The sequence below is a fragment of the Homarus americanus genome, unplaced genomic scaffold (assembly GCF_018991925.1).
Source record: "Homarus americanus isolate GMGI-L3 unplaced genomic scaffold, GMGI_Hamer_2.0 scaffold19432, whole genome shotgun sequence".
Lineage (NCBI taxonomy): Eukaryota > Metazoa > Arthropoda > Malacostraca > Decapoda > Nephropidae > Homarus > Homarus americanus.
Genome location: NW_024754203.1, coordinates 4,391 through 19,780, shown reverse-complemented (window position 1 = coordinate 19,780; position 15,390 = coordinate 4,391). Strand labels below are relative to the sequence as shown.

Sequence of the window (15,390 nt, the reverse complement as noted above, 5' to 3'; positions counted from 1 at the left end):
TCAGTGTGCTTCGTTCAGTTACATGTGCTGGAGGCTGGGTGGCACTTGCTCCCGGAGGCTGGGTGGTGCTTTCAGGCTGGGTGGTGCTCCTGGAGGCTGGGTGGTGCTCCTGGAGGCTGGGTGGTGCCCCCTGGAGGCTGGATGGTTTCCCTGGAGGCTGTGGTGGTTTCCTAGAGGCTGCCTGGTTTCCCTGGAAGCTGGGAGGTGCCCCCGGAGGGCCGAGGGTGCACCTTGGTGTGGTGTGGTTTCCCTGGAGGCTGGATGCCCCAGGAGGCCTGGATGATGCCCTGGAGGCTGGATGGTGCCCAGGAGGCTGGATGGTGCCCCGGAGGCTTGGATGGTGCCCCCGGAGGCTGGGTGGCTCCCAGGCTGGGTGCTGGGCTGGGGGTGCTCCTGGAGGCTGGATGGTTTCTGGAGCTGTGGTTTCTGACTGCCTGGTTTCCTGGAAGCTGGGAGGTGCCCCGGAGGTGCACCTTGAGGCTGTGTGGTTTCCCTGGGCTGGATGGTGCCCCGGAGGCTGGATGATGCCCCGGAGGCTGGATGGTGCCCAGGAGGCTGGATGGTGCCCCCGGAGGCTCGATGGGCCTCCGGAGGCTGGAAGGTGCCCCCGGAGGCTGGGTGGTGCTCCCGGAGGCTGGGTAGTTTCCCTGGAGGCTGGGTGGTTTCCCTGGATTCTGGATGGTGCTCCAGGAGGCTGGGTGGAGCTCCTGGAGGCTCGATGGTGCCCCCGGAGGCTGGATGGTGCCCCCGGAGGCAGGATGGTGCTCCTGGAGGCTGGGAGGTGCCCCCGGAGGCTGGTGGTGCTCCCAGGTGGCTATGGGGTTTCACCAGAGCTGGATGGTTTTCCTGGAGGCTGGAGTGGTGCTCCAGGCTGGGTGGTGCCCTCAGGCTGGATGGTGCAACTGGAGGCTGGATGGTGCTCCCTGGAGGCTGGGTGGTGCTCCTGGAGGCTGGGTGTGTTCCTGGAGGGTGGACGCGCTCTGGGGTGGATGGTGCTCCCGGAGGCTGGGTAGGCCCGGAGGCTGGATGGTGCTCCTGTGAGGCTGGGTGTGTGCTGCAGAGGCTGGGGGATGCCCCGAGGCTGGGTGGGCTCTCCGGAGGCTGGAGTGGTTCCCCGGAGGCTGGGTGGTGCTCCCGGAGGATGGTGGTGCTGAGGCTGGATGGTGCTCCTGGAGGCTGGGTGGTGCTCCAGGAGGCTGGGTGTGGTGCTCCCGGAGGCTGGTGATGCTCCCAGGCTCAGTGGTGCTGACACGGCTGGATGGTGCACCCTGGAGGCTGGATGGTGCCCCCGGAGGCTGGATGTGGGTGTCGCTGGGCTGGATGCTGCACCTGGGCTGGGTGGTTCCGCTGGAGGCTGGGATGCCCCCGGAGCTTGTGGTGCTCAGGAGGCTGGGTGGTGCTCCCGGAGGCTGGATGGTGCCCCAGGAGGCTGGATGGTGCTCTGGAGGCTGGGTGGTCTCCTGGAGGCTGGGGGATGCCCCCGGAGGCTGGGTGGTGCTCCCCAGAGGCTGGGTGGTTCTTCCAGAGCTGGGTGGTGCTCCTGGGGATGGTGGTGCTTGAGGCTGGATGGTGCTCCTGGAGGCTGGGTGGTGCTCCAGGCTGGGTGGTGCTCCTGGAGGCTGGGTGGTGCTCCCAGGCTGGGTGGTGCCCCCCGGCGGCTGGATGGGTGCCCCCGGAGGCTGGATGGTGCCCCCGGAGGCTGGATGGTGTCGCTGGAGGCTGGATGCTGCCCTGGAGGTGGTTTGCTGGAGGCTGGGGGGTGCCCCGGAGCTGGGTGGTGCTCAGGAGGCTGGGTGGTGCTCCCCGGAGGCTGGATGGTGCCCTGGAGGCTGGAGTGGTGCTCTCCTGGAGGCTGGGTGGTGCTCCTGGAGGCTGGGGATGCCCCGGAGGCTGGGTGGTGCTCCCCAGAGGCTGGGTGGTGCTTCAGGCTGGGTGGTGCTCTGGAGGCTGGGTGGTTCCTGGAGGCTGGGGTGGTGCTCCTGGAGGCTGGAGTGGTGCTCCAGAGGCTGGAGTGGTGCTTCCGGAGGCTGGGTGGTGGTCTCAGGCTGGGTGGTGTTCTGGAGGCTGGGTGGTGCTCCCTGGAGGCTGGGTGTGCTCCTGGAGGCTGGATGGTGCTCCTGGAGGCTGGGTGGTGCTCCAGCAGGCTGGGTGGTGCCCCTGGAGGCTGGGTGGTGCTCCTGGAGGCTGGGTGGTGCTCTGGAGGCTGGGATGCCCCGGTGGTGTGGTGCTCCCGGAGGCTGGGTGGTGCTCAGGCTGGGTGCTCTTGGAGGCTGGGTGGTGCTCCGGAGGCTGGGTGGTGCTGACGTGGATGGTGCCCCGGAGGCTGGATGGTGCCTGGTAGCCAGTGGTGCTCTGAGGCTGGAGTGGTTCCCCAGGAGGCTGGGTGGTGCTCCCGGAGGCTGGGTGGTGGCCCCGGAGGCTGGGTGGTGCTCCCCGGAGGTGGGTGTGGTGCCCCGGGCTGGATGGTGCTCCTGGAGGCTGGGTGGTGCTCCTGGAGGCTGGATGGTGCTCTGGAGGCTGGGTGGTGCTCCTGGAGGCTGGGTGGGTGCCCCGAGGCTGGGGTGGTGCTCCCGGAGGATGGTGTGGCCCCGGAGGCTGGGTGGTGCTCCGGAGCTGGTGGTGCCCCGGAGGCTGGATGGTGCTCCTGGAGGCTGGATGGTGCTCCTGGGCTGGATGGTGCTCCTGGAGGCTGGGTGGTGCCCTGGAGGTGGGGCCCCGGAGGCTGGGGTGCTCCCGGAGGCTGGGTTCTTCCGAAGCTGGGTGGTGCTCCTGGAGGCTGGGTGGTGCTCCTGGAGGCTGGGTGGTGCTCCTGGAGGCTGGATGGTTTCCCCTGGAGGCTGTGTGTGGTTTCCCCAGAGGCTGCCTGGTTTCCCCTGGAAGCTGGGAGGTGCCCGGAGGCCGAGGGTGCACCTTGAGGCTGTGTGGTTTCCTGGAGGCTGGATGGTGCCCTGGAGGCTGGATGATGCCCATGGAGGGCTGAGTGCCCATGGAGGCTGGATGGTGCCCCGGAGGCTGGCTGTGCCCCCGGAGGCTGGGTAGTGCTCCTGGAGGCTGGGTGCTCCGGAGGCTGGGGGTGCTCCCGGAGGCTGGATGGTTTCCTGAGGCTGTGTGGTTTCCCCTAGAGGCTGCCTGGTTTCCTGGAAGCTGGGAGGTGCCCCGGAGGCCGAGGGTGCACCTTGAGGCTGTGTGGTTTCCCTGAGGCTGGATGGTGCCCCCGGAGGCTGGATGATGCCCCCGGAGGCTGGATGGTGCCCAAGGAGGCTGGATGGTGCCCCGGAGGCTGGATGGAGCCTCCGGAGGCTGGAAGGTGCCCCCGGAGGCTGGATGGTGCCGCCGGAGCCGTGGTGCTCCCGGAGGCTGATGGTTTCTTGGAGGCTGTGTGGTTTCCCTAGAGGCTGCCTGGTTTTGGAAGCTGGGAGGTGCCCTGGAGGCCGAGGGTGCACCTGAGGCTGTGTGGTTTCCTGGAGGCTGGATGGTGCCCCGGAGGCTGGATGATGCCCCCGAGGCTGGATGGTGCCCAAGGAGGCTGATGTGCCCCGGAGGCTCGATGGAGCTCTGGAGGCTGGAAGGTGCCCCAGGAGGCTGGATGGTGCCCGCCGGAGGCTGGTGGTGCTCCCGAAGGCTGGGTGTTTCCCTGGAGGCTGGGTGGTTTCTGGATTCTGGATGGTGCTCCAGGAGGCTGGGTGGAGCTCCTGAGGCTTGATGGTGCCCCCTGGAGGCTGGATGGCCCCCGGAGGCTGGATGGTGCTCCTGGAGGCTGGGAGGTGCCCCGGAGGCTGAGTGGTGCTCCCAGAGCTGTGGGGTTTTCCTGGAAGCTGGATGGTTTTCCTGGAGGCTGGGTGGTGCTCCCGGAGGCTGGGTGGTGCCTCGGAGGCTGGATGGTGCAACTGGAGGCTGGATGGTGCCCAGGAGGCTGGGTGGTGCTCCTGGAGGCTGGGTGGTGTTTCAGGAGGGTGACGGCGCCCCTGGAGGGTGGATGGTGCTTCCGGAGGCTGGGTGAAGCCCCGGAGGCTGGATGGTGCCCTTTGGCTGGGTGTTTTGTGGAGGCTGGGGACCCCTGAGGCTGGGTGGTGCTTCGGAGGATGGGTGGTCCCAGCCTGGGTGGTGCTCCCGGAGGATGTGGTGCCCTGAAGGCTGGATGGTGCCCTGGAGGCTGGATGGTGCTCCTGGAGGCTGGGTGGTGCTCCTGAGGCTGGGTGATGCTCCCGGAGGCTGGGTGGTGCCCCAGCGGGCTGGATGGTGCCCCTGAAGGCTGGATGGTGCCCCGGAGGCTGGATGGTGTTGCTGGAGGCTGGATGCACCTGGAGGCTGGGTGGTTTAGCTGTAGGCTGGGGATGCCCCGGAGGCCTGTGTGCTCCAGGAGGCTGGGTGCTCCCGGAGGCTGGATGGTGCCCCAGGAGGCTGGATGGTGCTCCTGGAGGCTGGGTGGTGCTCCTGGAGGCTGGGATGCCCCGGAGGCTGGGTGTTGCCCCGGAGGCTGGGTGGTTCTTCCGGAAGCTGGTGCTCGGAGGCTGGGTGGTGCCCTGAGGCTGGGTGGTGCTCCTGGAGGCTGGATGGTTTCCTGGAGGCTGTGTGGTTTCCTAGAGGCTGCCTGCCTCTGGAATGGGAGGTGCCCCTGGAGGCCGAGGGTGCACCTTGAGGCTGTGTGGTTTCCTGGAGGCTGGATGGTGCCCTGAGGCTGGATGATGCCCATGGAGGCTGGATGGTGCCCAAGGAGGCTGGATGGTGCCCCCGGAGGCTGGCTGGTGCCCCGAGGCTAGGTGCTCCTGGAGGCTGGGTGCCCCGGAGGCTGGGGGTGCTCCTGGAGGCTGGATGGTTTCCCTGGAGGCTGGTGGTTTCCCAGGAGGCTGCCTGGTTTCCTGAGCTGGGAGGTGCCCCCGGAGGCCGAGGGTGCACCTGAGGCTGTGTGGTTTCTTGAGGCTGGATGGTGCCCCCGAGGCTGGATGATGCCCCCGGAGGCTGGATGGTGCCCAAGGAGGCTGGATGGTGCCCCGGAGGCTGATGGAGCCTCCGGAGGCTGGAAGGTGCCCCGGAGGCTGGATGGTGCCTGCCGGAGGCTGGGTGGTGCCCTGGAGGCTGGATGGTTTCTTTGGAGGCTGTGTGGTTTCCCAGAGGCTGCCTGGTTTCCTGGAAGCTGGGAGGTGCCCCCGGAGGCCGGAGGGTGCACCTTGAGGCTGTGTGGTTTCCTGGAGGCTGGATGGTGCCCCCGGAGGCTGGATGATGCCCCTGAAGGCTGGATGGTGCCCAAGGAGGCTGGATGGTGCCCCGGAGGCTCGATGGAGCCTGAGGCTGGAAGGTGCCCCGGAGGCTGGATGGTGCCGGAGGCTGGGTGGTGCTCCCGAAGGCTGGGTAGTTTCCTGGAGGCTGGGTGGTTTCCTGGATTCTGGATGGTGCTCCAGGAGGCTGTGAGCTCCTGAGGCTGATGGTGCCCCCGGAGGCTGGATGGTGCCCCGGAGGCTGGATGGTGCTCCTGGAGGCTGGGAGGTGCCTCCGAGGGCTGAGTAGTGGCTCCCAGAGGCTATGGGGTTTTCCCTGAAGCTGGATGGTTTCCTGGAGGCTGGGTGGTGCTCCCGGAGGCTGGGTGGTGCCCTCGGAGGCTGGATGGTGCAACCGGAGGCTGGATGGTGCTCCCAGGAGGCTGTGGTGCCCTGGAGGCTGGGTGGTGTTTCAGGAGGGTGACGGCGCCCTGGAGGGTGGATGGTGCTCTCGGAGGCTGGGTGAAGCCCCCGGAGGCTGGATGGTGCTCCTGGTGGCTGGGTGTTTTGCTGGAGGCTGGGATGCCCCGGAGGCTGGGTGGTGCCTGAGGATGTGGTTCCCCGAAGCCTGGGTGGTGCTCCTGGAGGATGGGTGGTGCCCCTGAAGGCTGGATGGTGCTCCTGGAGGCTGGGTGCCCAGGAGGCTGGGTGGTGCTCCCGGAGGCTGGGTGATGCTCCCGGAGGCTGTGGTGCCCCTGGGCTGGATGGTGCCCCCTGGAGGCTGGATGGTGCCCCGGAGGCTGGATGGTGCGCTGGAGGCTGGATGCTGCACCTGGAGGCTGGGTGGTTTAGCTGGAGGCTGGGGGATGCCCCCGGAGGCTGCGTGGTGCTCCAGGAGGCTAGGTGGTGCTCCCGGAGGCTGGATGGTGCCCCAGGAGGCTGGATGGTGCTCCTGGAGGCTGGGTGGTGCTCCTGGAGGCTGGGGGATGCCCCCGAGGCTGGGTGGTGCCCCCAGAGGCTGGGTGGTTCTTCCCGGAAGCTGGGTGGTGCTCCTGGAGGCTGGGTGGTGCTCCTGGAGGCTGGGTGGTGCCCTGGAGGCTGGGTGGTGCCCCAGAGGCTGGATGGTGCTCTCCGGAGGCTGGGTGGTGGTCTCGGAGGCTGGGTGGTGTTCCTGGAGGCTGGTGGTTCCCAGCTGGGCGTGGTCCTGGAGGCTGGATGGTGCTCCTGGAGGCTGGGTGGTGCCCAGCAGGCTGGGTGGTGCTCGGAGGTGGTGCTCCTGGATGCTGGGTGGTGCTGGAGGCTGGGGACCCCCGGAGGCTGGGTGGTGCCCCGGAGGCCGGTGGTGCTCCAGGAAGCTGGGTGGTGCTCTTGGAGGCTGGGCTGCCTGGGAGGCTGGGTGCCCCCGGCGGCTAGGATGGTGCCCCCGGAGGCTGGATGGTGCCCCTGGTAGCTTGATGGTGCCCCAGAGGCTGGATGGTTCCCCCGGAGGCTGGGTGGTGCTCCCGGAGGATGGGTGGTGCCCCCGGAGGCTGGGTGGTGCTCCCGGAGGATGGGTGGTGCCCACGGAGGCTGGATGGTTCTCCTGAGGCTGGGTGGTGCTCCTGGAGGCTGGATGGTGCTCCTGGAGGCTGGGTAGTGCCCTGGAGGCTGGGTGGTGCTTCTGGAGGCTGGGTGGTTTAGCCGGAGGATGGGTGGTGCTCCTGGAGGATGGGGTGCCCCCGGAGGCTGGATGGTTCTCCTGGAGGCTGGTTGGTGCTCCTGGAGGCTGGGTGGTGCTCCTGGAGGCTGGATGGTGCTCCTGGAGGCTGGGTAGTGCTCCGGAGGCTGGATGGTGCCCCGGAGGCTGGGTGGTGCTCCCGGAGGATGGGTGGTGCCCCGGAGGCTGGATGGTTCTCCTGGAGGCTGGATGGTGCTCTGGAGGCTGGGTGGTGCTCCTGGAGGCTGGATGGTGCTCCTGGAGGCTGGGTAGTGCTCCGGAGGCTGTAGTGGTGCCCCTGAGGCTGGATGGTTCTCCGTGGTGCTCCCGGAGGCTGGGTGGTGTTCACCAGGCTGGAGTGTCCTGGGCTGGGTGGGGTGCTCCCGGAGGCTGGGTGTGAGGGTACCCCGGAAGCTGGGTGGTGCTCCTGGGCTGGGTGGTGCTCCCAGGCTGGGTGAGGTGTTCCCGGAGCTGGGTGAAGTGCTCCTGGAAGGCTGGGTGTGGTGCTCCCGGAGAAGGCTGGTGGTGCCCCCGGAGGCTGGGTGGTGTCCTGGAGGCTGGGTGAGTTGCTCCTGGAGAGCTGGGTGTGGTGCTCCAGGCTGGTGGGTGCCCCGGGCTGGGTGGTGCTCCGGAGGAGGCTGGGTGAGGGTGCTCCTGGAGAGCTGGGTGGTGCTCCTGGAGGCTGGGTGGTGCCCCGGAAGGCTGGGTGGGTGGTGCTCCTGGAGCTGGGTGGTGCTCCCGGAGAAGGCTGGGTGGTGTTCCCGGGCTGGGTGAGATTGCTCCTGGAAGCTGGGTGGCGCTCCTGGAGGAACTGGGTGGTGCTCCTGGAGGCACAGGTGTGATTGCTCCTGTGGAAGGCTGGGTGTGTGTGCCCCGGAGGCTGGGTGGTGCTCCCGGAGGCTGGGTGTGAGATTGCTCCTGCAGGCTGGGTGAACTTGACTTTGGATGTGAGATTGCTCCTGGAGGCTGGGTGGTGCCCGCGGAGGCTGGATGGTGCCCCTGGAGGCTGGGTGGTGCTCCTGGAGCTGGGTGGTGCCCCGGAGGCTGGATGGTGCTCCTGGAGGCTGGGTGTGGTGCCCCAGGAGGCTGGATGAGGTACCCCTGGAGGCTGGATGGTGCTCCTGGAGGCTGGGTGGTGCCCCGGAAGGCTGGATGTGGTGCCCTGGAGGCTGGGTGGTGCTCCTGGAGGCTGAGTGTGGTGCTCCTGGAGGCTGGTGGTGCTCCGGGAGCTGGGTGGTGCCCCGGGTGGATGTGAGATGCCCTGGAGGCACAGGTGGTGCTTGCTCCTGGAGGCTGGGTGTGGTGCTCCTGGAGGCCTGGGTGAGGGTGCTCCCGGAGCTCAGGTGGTGCTCCCGGGTGTGGTGGTGCTCCTGGAGGCTGGGTGGTGCTCCTGGAGCTGGGTGGTGCTCCCAGGCTCAGTGTGGTGCTCCTGGAGGCTGGGTGGTGCTCCTGGGCTGGATGAGATTGCTCCTCGGGGCTGGGTGATGCTCCCGGAGGCTGGGTGAGGGTGCTCCTGGAGGCTGGGTGAATTAGCTCCCGGAGGCTGGGTGTGAATTAACTCCTGGAGGCTGGGTGTAGGGTGCTCCCTGGAGGCTGGGTGGTGCTCCTGGAGGCTGGGTGGTGCTCCTGGAGGCTGGGTGGTGCTCCTGGAGGCTGGGTGATGCTCCCGGGCTGGGTGCTCCAGGCTGGGTGGTGCTCCTGGAGGCTGGGTGAATGCTCCCAGGCTGGGTGTGGCGGGTGCTCCTGGAGGCTGGAGTGGTGCTCCTGGAGGCTGGGTGAGGTGCTCCTGGAGCTGGATGGTGCTCCTGGAGGCTGAATTCAATTCTCCCGGAGGCTGGGTGGTGCTCCTGGAGGCTGGGTGGTGCTCCCGGAGGCTGGGTGGTGCTCCTGGAGGCTGGGTGGTGCTCCTGGAGCTGGGTGGTGCTCCCTGGAGCTGGTGGTGCTCCTGGAGGCTGGGTGTGTGAGATGCTCCTGGAGGCTGGGTGTGGTGCTCCTGGAGGCTGGGTGGTGCTCCTGGAGACTGGGTGGGCCTGGAGGCTGGGTGGTGTTCCTGGAGGCTGGGTGGTGCTCCTGGAGGCTGGGTGAGATGCTCCTGGAGGCTGGGTGGTGCTCTCCTGGAGGCTGGAGTGGTGCTCCTGGAGGCTGGAGTGGTGCTCTCGGAGGCTGGGTGAGATTGCTCCTGGGCTGGGTGTGGTGCTCCTGGAGGCTGGGTGTGAGATGCTCCCGGAGGCAGGGTGAGGGTGCTCCTGGAGGCTGGGTGGTGCTCCTGGAGGCTGGAGTGTGGTGCTCCCGGAGGCTGGGTGGTGCTCCTGGAGGCTGGGTGTGGTGCTCCGGAGGCTGGGTGGTGTGGCAGGGTGCTCCTGGAGCTGGGTGGTGCTCCTGGAGGCTGGGTGTGAATTGCTCCTGGAGGCTGGGTGAACTCCTGGAGGCTGGGTGGTGCTCCTGGAGGCTGGGTGGTGCTCCTGAGGCTGGGTGGTGCTCCCGGAGGCTCGGTGGTGCCCTCTCGGAGGCTGGGTGTGGTGCTCCGGAGAGCTGGGTGTGGTGCTCCCTGGAGGCTGGGTGGGTGCTTGCTCCTGGAGGCTGGGTGTGAGATTGCTCCCTGGAGGCTGAGTGTGGTACTCCTGGAGGCTGGGTGGTGCTCCTGGAGGCTGGGTGGGGTGCTCCTGGAGGCTGGTGGTGCTCCAGGAGAGCTCATTTAGGGTACCCCCAGGGGCTAGGGTGGTGGCGCTGGAGGTGGGTGTGGTGCTCCTGGAGGCTGGAGTGGTGGCCCTGGAGGCTGGGTGTGACTGGAAGCTCGGTATTGCTCCTGGAGGCTGGGTGGTGGCCCTCAGGCTCGGTGGTGCTTCCTGGAGGCTGGGTGGTGGCCCTGGAGGCTGGGTGGTGCTCCCCGGAGGCTGGGTTGTGGCCCTGGAGGCTCAGTGTGGTGCTCCTGGAGGCTGGGTGTGGTGCCCTGGAGGCTGGGTGGTGGCCCTGGAGGCTGGAGTGGGGCTCCTGGAGGCTGGGTGGTGCTCCCAGGCTGGATGGTGCCCTGGGCTAGGTGGTGCTCCCGGAGGCTGGGTGGTGGCCCTGGAGGCTCGGTGGTGCTACTGGAGGCTGGGTGGTGCTCTGGAGGCTGGGTAGAGTGGCCCCTGGGAGGCTGGGGTAGGGTGCTCCCGGGAGGCTGGGTGCCCAGGGTGCCCCCGGAGGTGGATGGTGCCCCTGGAGGCTGGTGTGGGGTGGCTCCCGGAGCTCGGTGGTGCTCCCGGAGGGACTGGGTGGCTCCCGGGCTCGGTGGTGCTCCCGGAGGACTGGGTGGTGCTCCCGGAGGACTGGGTGGTGCTCCTGGATTCTGGGTGGTGCCCCCGAGGTTGGTGGTGCCCCGGAGGCCTGGATGGTGCCCCTGGAGGCTGGGTGGTGCTCCCGGAGGCTCAGTGGTGCTCGGAGGACTGGGTGGCCCTGGGCTCGGTGGTGCTCCCGGAGGACTGGGTGGTGCTCCTGGATTCTGGGTGGTGCCCCGAGGTTGGGTGGTGCTCCTGGAGGCTGGGTGAGTGCCCCCTGGAGGTTGGGTGAGGGTGCCCTGGGCTGGGTGGATTGCTCCTGGAAACTGCGTGGTGCTCCTGGAAACTGAGTGTGGTGCCCCCGGAGCTGTATTGAAGTTTTTCCTGAGTAGATGGTTTCCCTCGAGGTTGCCTGGTTTTCCTGGAGGCTGGGTGGTGCTCCAGGCTGGGTGTGGTGCCCACGGAGGCTGGATGGTGCCCCGGAGGTGGGGTGGGGTGCTCCTGGAGGCTGGGTGTGGTGCTCCTGGAGGTTGGGTGTGGGTGCCCCTGGAGCTGGTGGTGCTCCTGGAAACTGGGTGGTGCTCCTGGAAGCGAGTGGTGCCCGGAGGCTGTGTGTGGTTTCCTGGAAGTAGATGGTTTCCTGGAGGTTGCCTGGTTTCCCTGGAGGCTGGATGGTGCTCCCGGAAGCTGGATGGGTGCCCACGGAGGCTGGATGGTGCTCCTGGAGGCTGGTTGGTGCTCCTGGAGGCTGGGTGGTGCTCCTGGAGGCTGGATGAAGATTTGCCCCTGGAGGCTGGATGAAAGATTTGCCCAGGAGGCTGGGTGGTGCTCACAGGCTGGATGGTGCCGGAATGCTGGATGGTGCCCTGGAGGCTGGAGTGGTGCTCCTGGGCTGGTGGTGGTGCTCCTGGGCTCTGGGTGGTGCTCCTGGAGGCTGGGTGGTGCTCCTGCTGGAGGCTGGGTGGTGCCCCTGGAGGCTGGGTGGTGCCCGGAGCTGGGTGGTGCTCCTGGAGGCTGGATGGTGCCCAGCCTGGGTGGTGCTCCTGGAGGCTGGGTGCTCCTGGAGGCTGGATTGGTGCTCCCATGTATCTGTCTTAACTCCCCATGTATCTGTCTTACCTCCCCATGTGTCTGTCTTACCTCCCTGCGTGTATATGTTTTACCTCCCACGTTTGTTACTCCATGTGTCTGTCTTACCTCCCCACGTGTATATGTGTTACCCCACGTAGTCTGTCTTACCTCCCACGTGTATGTGTTACTCCCCCATGTCTGTCTTACCTCCCCACGTGTATGTCTTCCCCATGTGTCTGTCTTACTCCCCACGTGTATGTGTTACTCTCCCCATGTCTGTCTTACCTCCCCACGTGTATGTGTTACTCCCCCATGTGTCTGTCTTACCTCCCCACGTGTATGTGTTACTCCCCATGTGTTGTCTTACCTCCCCACGTGTATGTCTTACTCCCCACGTGTATGTCTTACCTCCCCACGTGTATGTCTTACCTCCCCATGTGTCTGTCTTACCTCCCCACGTGTATGTCTTACCTCCCCATGTGTCTGTCTTACCTCCCCACGTGTATGTCTTACCTCCCCATGTCTGTCTTACCTCCCCACGTGTATGTGTTACCCCATGTGTCTGTCTTACCTCCCCACGTGTATGTGTTACCCCCATGTGTCTGTCTTACCTCCCATGTGTCTGTCTTACCCCCACGTGTATTGTCTTACCCCCATGTGTGTCTGTCTTACTCCCCACGTGTATGTTTACTCCCATGTGTCTGTCTTACCTCCCCACGTGTATGTAGCATCCCCATGTGTCTGTCTTACCTCCCCATGTCTGTCTTACCTCCCCATGTGTCTGTCTTACCTCCCACGTGTCTGTCTTACCCCCACGTGTCTGTTCTTACCTCCCCATGTCTGTCTTACCTCCCCATGTGTCTGTCTTACCTCCCCCACGTATGTGTTACCTCACGTGTTGTCTTACCTCCCCACGTGTCTGTCTTACTTCCCATGTCTGTCTTACCTCCCCACGTGTCTGTCTTACCTCACGTGTCTGTCTTACCTCCCCACGTGTCTGTCTTACCTCCCCCATGTGTCTGTCTTACCTCCCCACGTGTATGTCTTACCTCCCCACGTGTCTGTTTACTCTCCCCATGTGTGTCTGTCTACCTCCCCATGTGTCTGTTCACTCTCCCCATGTGTCTGTCTTACCTCCCCATGTGTCTGTCTTACCTCCCCACGTGTCTGTTCCATTCTCCCCACTGTGTCTGTCTTACTCCCCCATGTGTCTGTTACTCCTCCCCACGTGTCTGTCTTACCTCCCACGTGTCTGTCTTACCTCCATGTATGTCTTACTCCCCATGTGTCTGTCTTACCTCCCCACGTGTCTGTCTTACCTCCCCCATGTGTCTGTCTTACCTCCCCACGTGTATGTCTTACCTCCCCACGTGTCTGTCTTACCTCCCCACGTGTATGTCTTACCTCCCCACGTGTCTGTCTTACTCCCCACGTGTCTGTCTTACCTCCCATGTGTCTGTCTTACCTCCCCACGTGTCTGTCTTACCTCCCCACGTGTCTGTCTTACCTCCCCACGTGTATGTCTTACCTCCCACGTGTCTGTCTTACCTCCCCACGTGTATGTTACCTCCCACGTCTGTCTTACCTCCCCACGTGTCTGTCTTACCTCCCCACGTGTATGTCTTACCTCCCACGTGTCTGTCTTACCTCCCCACGTGTCTGTCTTACTCCCACGTGTCTGTCTTACCTCCACGTGTCTGTCTTACCTCCCCTGTGTCTGTCTTACCCTCCCCACGTGTCTGTCTTACCTCCCCATGTGTCTGTCTTACCTCCCCACGTGTTCGTCTACCTCCCACGTGTCTGTTTACTCTCCCACGTGTCTGTCTTACCTCCCCACGTGTCTGTCTTACCTCCCCATGTGTCTGTCTACTCTCCACGTGTCTGTCTTACCTCCCCACGTGTCTGTCTTACCTCCCCACGTGTCTGTCTTACCTCCCCCACGTGTCTGTCTTACTCCCCACGTGTCTGTTTACCTCCCACGTGTCTGTCTTACCTCCCCACGTTGTCTTTACCTCCCCACGTGTATGTCTTACCTCCCCACGTGTCTGTCTTACCTCCCCACGTGTATGTTCACTCCCCACGTGTCTGTCTTACCTCCCCACGTGTCTGTCTTACCTCCCCACGTGTCTGTCTTACCTCCCCACGTGTCTGTCTTACCTCCCCACGTGTATGTCTTACCTCCCCATGTGTTCTGTCTTTACCTCCCCACGTGTCTGTCTTACCTCCCCACGTGTCTGTCTTACCCCACGTGTATTTCCTCCTGTTCCTTGTCTTACCCCCATGTGTCTGTCTTACCTCCCCACGTGTCTGTCTTACCTCCCCATGTGTGTGTTCACTCCCCACGTGTCTGTTTACCTCCCCACGTGTCTGTCTTACCTCCCCACGTGTATGTCTTACCTCCCCATGTGTTCTCCCACGTGTGTCTTACCTCACTGTTACCTCCCCACGTGTCTGTCTTACCCCCCACGTGTTGTCTTACCTCCCCATGTGTCTGTCTTACCTCCCCACGTGTCTGTCTTACCCTCCCACGTGTATGTCTTACCTCCCACGTGTCTGTCTTACTCCCACGTATGTCTTACCTCCCACGTGTCTGTCTTACCTCCCACGTGTCTGTCTTACCTCCCCACGTGTATTGTCTTACCTCCCCACGTTCGTGTTACCTCCCCCACGTGTATGTCTTACCTCCCACGTGTATGTCTTACCTCCCACGTGTCTGTCTTACCTCCCCACGGTATGTCTTTTACCTCCCCATGTGTCTGTCTTACCTCCCCACGTGTATGTCTTACCTCCCCACGTGTGTCTTACTCCCCACGTGTATGTCTTACCTCCCCACGTGTATGTCTTACCTCCCCACGTGTGTCTTACCTCCCCACGTGTATGTCTTACTCCCCTTGTCTGTCTTACCTCCCCATGTGTCTGTCTTACCTCCCCGTGTCTGTCTTACCTCCCGTGTATGTCTTACCTCCCATGTGTGTCTGTCTTACCTCCCACGTGTATGTGTTACTCCCCATGTGTCTGTCTTACCTCCCCACGTGTATGTCTTACCTCCCCACGTGTATGTTTTACTCCCCCACGTGTGTATGTCTTACCTCCCCACGTGTATGTGTTACTCCCCATGTGTCTTCTTACCTCCCCATGTGTATATGTTCTCCCCTGTCTAACCACCCCATATGTCTGTACCTCCCCACGTGTCTGTCTTACCTCCCCACGTGTATGTCTTACCTCCCCATGTGTCTGTCTTACCTCCCCACGTGTATGTGTTACTCCCCATGTGTCTGTCTTACCTCCCCACGTGTATGTCTTACCTCCCCATGTCTGTCTTACCTCCCCATGTGTCTGTCTTACCTCCCCCATGTGTATGTCTTACCTCCCACGTGTGTATCTTACCTCCCCACGTGTATGTCTTACCTCCCCACGTGTATGTTTTACTCCCCCCGTGTATGTCTTACCTCCCCACGGTATGTCTTACCTCCCCACGTGTATGTCTTACCTCCCCACGTGTATGTCTTACCTCCCCACGTGTATGTCTTACCCCCCCACGTGTATGTTTTACTCTCCCCACGTGTATGTCTTACCTCCCCATGTGTATGTCTTACCTCCCCACGTGTATGTTTTACTCCCCGTGTATGTCTTACCTCCCACGTGTATGTCTTACCTCCCCATGTGTATGTCTTACCTCCCGTGTATGTCTTACCTCCCCATGTGTCTGTCTTACCTCCCCATATGTCTTCTTACCTCCCAGCGTATGTGTTACTCCCCATGTGTCTCTCTTACCTCCCCATGTGTCTGTCTTACTTCCCCCAAGTGTGTTGTTTACTCCCCATGTGTCTGTCTTACCTCCCCATGTGTCTGTCTTACCTCCCCACGTGTATGTGTTACTCATGTGTCTGTCTTACCTCCCCACGTGTATGTCTTACCTCCCCACGTGTATGTCACCTCCCCGTGTATGTCTTACTCCCCACGTGTATGTGTTACTCTCCCATGTGTCTGTCTTACCTCCCCATGTGTATGTGTTACTCCCCATGTGTCTGTCTTACCTCCCCACGTGTATGTCTTACCTCCCCGTGTATGTGTTATCTCCATGTGTCTGTCTTACCTCCCCCATGTGTATGTGTTACTCCCCCATGTGTCTGTCTTACCTCCCCATGTGTCTGTCTTACCTCCCCACGTG

The 15,390-nt window shown here is 63.8% G+C and overlaps 1 protein-coding gene across 1 annotated transcript; it reads right to left on the bottom strand.

The window, feature by feature from the left end:
- Window positions 1-170: 170 nt before the first annotated feature.
- LOC121855715 (basic proline-rich protein-like) lies at window positions 171-10,515 on the bottom strand (the record flags this gene model as incomplete). The annotated part of the gene is made up of 7 exons (XM_042350806.1): window positions 171-594; window positions 2,911-3,144; window positions 3,292-3,795; window positions 4,897-5,438; window positions 5,612-5,836; window positions 8,152-8,434; window positions 9,861-10,515. Coding segments are annotated over 7 exons (2,867 nt in total), but the record flags the coding sequence as incomplete, so codon positions are not given.
- Window positions 10,516-15,390: the final 4,875 nt, after the last annotated feature.